We start from the raw sequence: 8,270 nt of genomic DNA, 5'->3' as shown, positions 1-8,270 counted from the left end.
TAAGAGACAGAAAACAATGGTTGTCAGAGCTGGGGGAGAGATTATAAAAAGAAAAACACAAATACGTCGTCACCGCTCACACCCAATGATTCGGATGCTCTAGGAGCAAGTCCACGAACTAGTGTTGTAAGTTCTCCACCTTAATGCCCAGCCAGCGTGCCAGCTACTAATCTAAGAACAGTTCCAGTTTCTTCATCAACCAGCAGTGTGACTCTGGGCAACACACACTCCATTTGCCCCTGCCCCAGGAATCTGCTCTGCATGGAGGGACAAACAGTTTAGGAAGAGGGTCAGGAGGAAGCTGGGTTTGGGCTGGTCAGCGCTGGCTGATGTTTAGACCCAGGGCTCCTGCTAACAATCCCAGATGATGCTACCAGAATTCTTATGAAGGCACTTGACCTGTGGGGTACCATGACGCCAGTGGCCTCTAGTTGAAGATCCTCTGCAGACGCACGTCAGAACAAGAGCCGCATCCATGTACCAATGCTCTTCCCAGAATGCATGGGGAGAAGCCCTGTCCTGGTAGTGGGAAAGTAAGCACCAGGGTGGCTGCCCACCAGGGAGGAGGCCTGAAGGCAAGGAGGCCGTAAGGCTGAGTTTCACCTAGGATTCTGTTTCTACCTTCTTTCCACTGCAAGGGTTTACCTCCCCCTCCCCCGAAGCTGTCTGCTACCAGTCTCTCCTCCACGTGCTAACCCCACAGTCCTAAGCCTACAAGGCAGCAGCTCTAGGACTTCATGACAGCAGCAAAGTTCATTCCAGAGCCTGGGCAGAGGGCCACTTTACAGCTGAGGATGACTTCTTGGGAATGGTCAGACCCTGTACTCCTAGATGTGGTGGAGCAGGAGGGCAGGCTCCCAAAGTCAATGCATTCCTCTGGTTTCATGGGTAGTGAGTGATCAGCCCCTGGTCTTAGACCACTCAGATATTACAAGGGGGAGGACCAATGACAGGGTCCTTTCTATAGACCTTGACCTCATCTGTTCTGAGGACAGAAGGGACGGGTGTGCCCACACTGGTGGCAAAGACTGCATTTCCGAGGTTTCTTTGCCAAATATCCAGTATCAGAGGAACTGGCCCGTGGCCTTTTGCTTCTGGCCTCTGGCCCCTGGGTTACTCCTCTGTCTCCTGGCCAGGGTGGGGCTCCAAAGGATCCTGTGAGAAAAGTTGGGAAGGGAAAGTTTAGAACTGATACACTAAAGCATGGTTGTACAGGACGATGCCTGGTGGATGGAGGGCATGGGCCAAGTACTTCCCACGTGGCAGGAAGCTTTATCCATTACAATGTGAGTGAGTGTGCAGCACTTCACACTGCACAGCCCCTCCCCTTTAAGGACATGCAGCTCTTCCTCCAGACTCACCTACAAAAGCAGTAGCCACGCCAACAACAGGCCCCTGGACATGCAGCGAGGCAACAAAAACAGGTGGACAAACCCGTCCACGTGCTCACCCCACTTCCAGGCAAGTCCTTGACCCTCCTAGTTTCTTACCAGGCCTTGCTGCTAAGTTACCTGGGACACTAGTCAGCTGGCATGGAGGCCAGACCCCCCCTCTCTTTTGACTAGAGGAAAGGGGACCCTCACATATTTCAAGTGTGTAAAAAGCAGGGCTGGCTGTATCTTGCACACACTTTGAATGTGGTTCCAGCACAGCAGTGACCATTCCTGGGCTGAGGATATGTCCAGCGAAGTTTACAAAGACCACAAGGAACCTGTGGAACCAGCAGCCCAGTGTTCCACTCTTGTCTCTGTCACTCTGTAACCCGAAGCAGGTCACACCATCTGTCTGGGCTTACTTTCTCATTTGTCAGTTGGGGACAGCAATGCTTACTGGGTGGAGATGAAAGAAGACACATACAGAATGTATCAGCAGAGTGTCAGCTGCTGGCAGCAATCCTCTACTTGGGAGGAAACCTAGCTCCTGTAAGCCCTTGTGCTCCCCACCCCTCCCCTCAGCCTTATCCCTGCCCCAGAGATGACACGCTGCACCTGTCTCACCTGGGGCTGCATTCTCATCGGCCCACTGGAAGAAGCCGCACTGCTGTTCTCTGGGCTTGGAACATGTGTGGAACTGGCGCCCCTTGTTGGGCCCGTTCTTCTGCACAGTCCTTGTGACGGCTGGCTGGCTGCACAGACAGGCGGTACCACCACCACCATCGCCTGGCCTGCCAAGCCCACCCAGGTGGCTCCCTGAATCCAGCGCTCCTCCTAAGGAGCTTCCAGGGAGTCTCACTGTGGAGGAAAGAGGCCCTGTTGTGCTGGGTGGGCTGCTGTGGGCCCATAGGAAGAAGCTGCAGCTGCCCCTGCTGCACTTGTAGAACTGGCGGCCCTGATTAGGGCCCTCCTTCCGCACGGTGAGCAGCAAGGCCTCCTGGCCGCAGTTGCAAGTTACAGAGTTGCTTTCGGCAGTGGTCAGAGCCCGTGGAGGTCCAGACTGTATGTTGCCAGGAGGCTGGGGGTGGCTGTGCTGGCTTTTGTCCATTCTGTTCAGGGACTGGCTGGCCGTCTGGAGAGCTTGGCGGGGCCCTCCAGAGAATCTTAGGTCCAAGACCTCCCTCAGGGTCTCGTCACACCCGCCAATGCAGCCGACGAGCTCCAGTGGCATGGTCAAGGGGACGCTGCCACGCTTGAACTTCAGTTTCAACCTAGTAAGACCAGAGATAAGGAAACCAATGAAGACCCAGATCAGACATCTTCTCAGTCCACAGTACAGTCCCCATGCTCGGCCTCTCCATCAGTCCTCAGTCCATGAGTCCCAGGAATCCCAGGCATACTGAGAAGTCACAACACTCCCCAGTTTCCCTAAGAGCACAGACTAGGAGAACACCTGGTAGCCAAGAGCTTGGACTAACCACCGAAACAGCCACCTCGAGTTGCTAAGAGTGCTGGGACACCAGCCGTGCTCGGGGGGCCCTTTCCAGGTAAGGTGACAGCTGCTCTACAACAATGATAACAGTGACGTCTGTCTGCACCTCAAGCTTTTGCCTGCGTAGTGTTTTCCAGAGGTGACAACTCTTGTGATAGCTCTGCAAACTGGACCCAGAAGCAGGCAGGAAGCAGTCTATTAACCTAGACTTTACACCTGCAAATGTATAATTCCTTTTTTTCTTTTGGTTTTGGAAAAATAGCAATTGTGCTTAAATCACGTAATTTATGTTAATGTGCAATGTGTTTGTTTAATTTTTAAAAATAAATATTTTTAAAGAAATCTCCTTAAAAAGTCTTATTATGGCAAATATTGACAGTTATAACAACAAATGATGTGTTAATAAGCATGCAAAGAGGTCTTGTGGGAGCAGAATGTTTGAGAACCACTGTCTATACTAGGGCCTGGTGGCAAAGTGGTGTAGCACTGGGCTGCCAACTGAAAGGTCAGTAGTTTGAATCCAGTAGCTGCTCTGTGGAAAAAAATGTGGCAGCTTATTTCTGTTAAGATTTGGATTGTCCAAAAATCTGTCCTACAGGCTTACTATGGTTGTAGTTGACTTGGAGGCAATGGTTCTGTCTGCTCTGCTTTGGGGAGAGTGAGCACGTTGCGAAGCCCAACATAGCAATGGCCTCTCTGGAAAGGGCCGGGCGAGCTGGCTCCTGAGTTCAGTCACAGTGGGTTTGGGTTTCCCCCTGCCTGGGCAGGAGAGGCGGCCAGGCCTGGGTGCCTGCTTACCTGGGTATCTCTTCTCTGTGCTCAGATAGGAGTAAGACCGTTTGAAGCATGCCCAATGCCCACTCACCTGTACACAGGCTGCGGTTGACACACGGGACACACACTCTTGTCCCTGCTGGCTTCCAGGATGGAATCAGGAAACCAGACAGCTGACTGACACTCTGGGAAACCCGTGCAGCTGAGATAGAACCTGGGGGTCAGAGTGAAGGGTCAGGAAGGGCCCACAGGTCACGTAAAGGCTTTCTCTGTCCAGCAGGCTGCCTCAGGGAAGTCTCCCTCAGCTGATACTGGAGGACACATAGCCATTGCACAGTGACTGACAGGGAGGGACCTAGGAAAACTTGTTGCTCTTCTGAAGTGCTGTTGAGTTTGTTCTGACTCATAGTGACCCTGTATAGAGCTTCCAAGGAGCAGTTGGTAGGCTTGAACTGCTGACGTTATGGTTAGCAGCCCAGTTGTTGTTAAGTGCTGTTGAGTCAGTTCCGACTTATAGCTACCATGTATATAGAGTTTCTGAGGAGTGGCTGGTGAGCTTGAACAGCCAACTTTGTGGTTCAAACTGACCTTGCAGTCCAGCGCACTAATCCAGAGCGCCCACTGGGACTCCAGCAGCCCAGCAGCTTATGCTACACAGATGTGCTGACAGAACGTTTCTGTGAACTGTTGCTCTCAGGTGCTGTGCTGTGTACTCCCACCATCTCATTTCTTCTTCATCACAGTCCTGGCACTGGGCTGGGGAGGGCCAGGGAGTAGGGACTGTCACAGTGCTTGGGACCCCACCTCCGAGTAGACCAGAGATGGGAAGGGTCTGCTAAACTACCTAGGGCATCTACTAGTAAGCAGGGATGTTGGACTGGACACCGTGACTCACTCCTTACACCACATCTTTCTCAGACAACAGTTCTTGAAGTCCAGTCATAAAACTAGGGTTACACTAGCTAACATGCATATGATTTATACTTTCTTTTGAGTGTGCCTGGGTGTGACTAGACCAGCAAAAAAAAAACCATCCCCCAATTATTACAAAAGCAAGTATTCACTCCCCCTTATTTAAACTTGAAGTGTCATCCTGTGACACCTGAGGTGGGCTGTGTCAAAGGAGAGTCAGTGAAGATGTGGGCCAAATTCTACATTTATTGCTAAGGTTTGTGGTGAAGTATCACCACTAGATAGTCAACCACAGGTAAGCAGTTCAAACCCACCAGCTGCTCTTCGGAAACCCTACACAGGGTTGCTATTAGTCAGAACCAACTCAATGATACTTAACAAGGTTCCCTAGGAGTCCTGGTGTAGTGCTGTGGGATCAGCACTGCATTGCAAACCACAAGGTCAGAGGTTCAAACCCACCAGCTGATCCTTGGAAACCCAGAGTGGGGACTTGATGGCCCTTCACAACAAGGCTTCCTGAGCCTGAGCAAGCCACTGGGGTACACATGGCCTTACAGAGTGACCGTTGGGCGCCAGTGGGATAATGTGCCGTGCTAGCAAATCACAAATGTGGTGTTCCTCACTCTCCTTCCTCTATAAACTTCCCCCAGAGGCCAGGCGCTAGTGAGGCACCTTGGGCAACCTGATTTTCAGGATAAACGTCTGCACTGAAAATGACAAGGGATTTGAGATTTCAGAGCCCAAACCAGACGAATAGTATTGTTGAATGCCATATTGTATCAGGCAGTGTGTTAAGACTCTTGACCTCTTTGTTTATTCTATTCTTCATCCTTGTTGTTATGTGCTGTGGAGACGGTTCGACTCATAGCGACCCTGCACAGGGTTTCCGAGGCTGTAAATCTTTACGGGAGCAGAAAGCCTCATCTTTCTCCTGTGGAACAGCTGGTAGTTTCAAACTGCTGACCATGAGATTAGCAGCCCGATTCGTAACCACTGCGCTACCAGAGCTCCTTTACCACATATTAATGAGGTGGTAACTATTGCCCTCTACCACTCGTCTGTCCGTTTGTCATACTTGGTGGCTTTAATGTTGCTGTGATGCTGGAAGCTATGCCACTGGTTTTTGGAACACCAGCAGAGTCACCCTTAGTGGACAGGTTTCAGAGGGGCTTCAAGATAAAGACAGGCTAGGAAGAAGCAGAGGTGGACTACTTCTGAATGTTTAGCCACGGAAAGTCTTATGAATAGCAGAGGAACGTCGTCAGTGACAGAAGATTATGAATAACTCCAGAATATTGTCGACTACACTGCTGGAAGATGAACCCTCAGGTTGGAAGGCACTCAAAATGTAACTGAGGAAGAGCTGCCTCCTCATAGTAGAGTGGACTGTGATGACGCAAATGGAATAAAGCTTCCAGGGCCTTAATTTGCTGATGGGGCACAAACTCAAAATGGGGAGAAATGGCTATAAACATCCATGAATACTAAGAACTTAAAATGTATGACATTTCAAGCGAGGAAAATTGGAAGTTGTTAAGAATTAATGCATAAAGGTTGATATCCTAGGCATTAGTCAGCTGAAATGGAATGGCACTGGTTATTTTCAATCTGACAATCATATGGTTTACTATGCCAGGAATAACAAATTCAAGAGGACTGGCATAGCACTCATCAAAAAGAACATTTCAAGATCGATCCTGAAAGACAACGCTGTCTGCAATAGGGTAATATCCATAGGCCTACAAGGAAAACCGGGAAGCGTGGTGGTTCTCTACAAAAAAAACTGGATTGTGAATCACAAGGACCATGGTTTGAGCCTGCCAGCTGATGGAGGACTCCTGTGAATATTTAAAGCCTTGAAAACCCTACACAGGGTTGCTATGAGTCGGAACTGACTTGAAGATACCAACAACAATAACAACAAGAAACACCTGTCAGTATTACTATTCCTCAAATGTATACACCAACCACTAAAGCCAGTGATGCTGAAACGGAAGCATTCTACCAACTTTTTCAGTCTGAAATTAGTCAAATATGCAATCAAGATGCAATGATAAATACTAGTGATTGGAATGACAACATTAGAAACAAAAAGGAAGAATCATTAGTTGGAAAATATGGTCTTGGTGACAAAAACGATGGTGATTGCATGATAGAATTCTGCAAGACCAATGATTTAGTCATTGCAAATAACTTTTCAAAACAACATAAAAGGCAATTACAGATATGGACCTCACCAGATGGAATATAGAAGAATCAACTGACTACATCTGTGGAAAGAGATGGTGGACAAGCTCATTATCAGCCAGAACAATGCCAGGAACCAATTATCAGTTGCTCATATGCAAGTTCAGGCTGAAGCTGAAGAAAATTAAAACAAGTCTATGAGAGTCAAAATATGACCTTGAAATATTCCATCTGACCATCTCAAGAACAGATTTGATGCATTACACACTAATGACAGAAGAGCTGTGGGATGACATCAAGACCATCATACAGAAGAAACAAAAGATCATTAAAAAGACATGAAAGAAAGAAAAGACCCAAAATGGATGTCAAAATAGTTTATGAAACTTGCTCTCCAGCATAGAGATACTAAAGCGAATAAAAGAAATGAGGAAGTAAAAGAGTTGAACAGAAAATTTCAAAGGGCAGCTTGAAATTTAAGTCAAAGACAAAGTTAACTATATGGAAATGTGCAAAGACCTGGAGTTAGAAACCCAAAAAGAAAGAACACGCTCAGTATTTCTCAAACTGAAGTAACTGAGGCAAAAATAAGACTGGACTTGGCAATACTGAAGCATTCTGTGGACAAAATACTGAATGATGCAGAAAATATCAAGAGAAAAAGGAAGTTATACACAAATTCACTGTATCAGAAAGAAATGGTCGATGCTCGACCATTTCAAGAAGTAGCTTATGTTCAAGAACCAATTATACTGGGGGGAAGTCTTTGCTGGTTGTTGGGTAGTTGTTGATGGGTGGGGGGAAGGGGGAAGGGTGGAGCGCAGGGTGGTGATTGGACACAGGAGAGCTTGGGTGCTACGGAGGGGGCCAATATACAGGGAGGGAGAGGGAAGTGGAGAAATGGGGCAGATGGGAGAACAATTGGGCATGTTCGAAAGGGCTAAATGGGACAGAGATGAAGGACGATATATGCATAGCCTTGGAACGGCAGGGCTCTGAGATACAGGGATTGAGTCATGGTTGGAATGGTGGGGGGAATCATGTTAAGATGCTTGACTGTTTTTTGTTTGTTTTAATCTTCGTTTCCCTCGCATTATAATATAGAGTAGAAACTGGAGAGGGAGAGAAAGGAATAGTCAGAAACACCACACTAAAAGGCTTGTAAGTCCATCTTCTGTCTATGAATGACTGGAATACCTAAAATGGGGCTACAGCGTACCCAGTGAACGAGGCTTCTTGCGGACCCTTTGCAATACATAAAACTATAGGTAGAAACCAGAACCACATCCAGATCTCCAGAGATGAGAAATCTCTACTTGAAAGGATGAGCAGACCAACCTGGAGCAGCTAGAAGAATAAAAGATACCTCTTGAAAGAAAGACCTGCAGGAAAATGGAGGCAGAAGGACTGTTACTACAAGAGCAAACAAATCGCTTCCCTAGGAAACATCAAGGCAAGTGGCCAGGTCCTCTCAACGCAAACCCCCCTCCAAGACTAAGACTCAATGGAAATGCACACTCTGATTGGTGACC

At 48.1% G+C, this 8,270-nt stretch overlaps 1 protein-coding gene across 1 annotated transcript in view; it reads right to left on the bottom strand.

Moving 5' to 3' along the window:
• Positions 1–976: 976 nt before the first annotated feature.
• TOP3A (topoisomerase (DNA) III alpha) overlaps positions 977–8,270 on the bottom strand; it is a 52,804-nt gene continuing 45,510 nt past the window's right edge. The window contains exons 17-19 of the mRNA XM_006875530.1: positions 3,731–3,853; positions 1,998–2,644; positions 977–1,155 (exon numbers count right to left, since the gene is read on the bottom strand). Of these exons, the coding sequence (XP_006875592.1) occupies positions 977–1,155; positions 1,998–2,644; positions 3,731–3,853 (949 nt within the window). The remainder of the gene's footprint in view (positions 1,156–1,997; positions 2,645–3,730; positions 3,854–8,270) is intronic.

Source organism: Chrysochloris asiatica, unplaced genomic scaffold (genome assembly GCF_000296735.1).
Source record: "Chrysochloris asiatica unplaced genomic scaffold, ChrAsi1.0 scaffold00331, whole genome shotgun sequence".
NCBI lineage: Eukaryota > Metazoa > Chordata > Mammalia > Afrosoricida > Chrysochloridae > Chrysochloris > Chrysochloris asiatica.
Note: the sequence above shows the minus strand (reverse complement) of the source record. Positions and strands in the feature narration are given on the sequence as shown.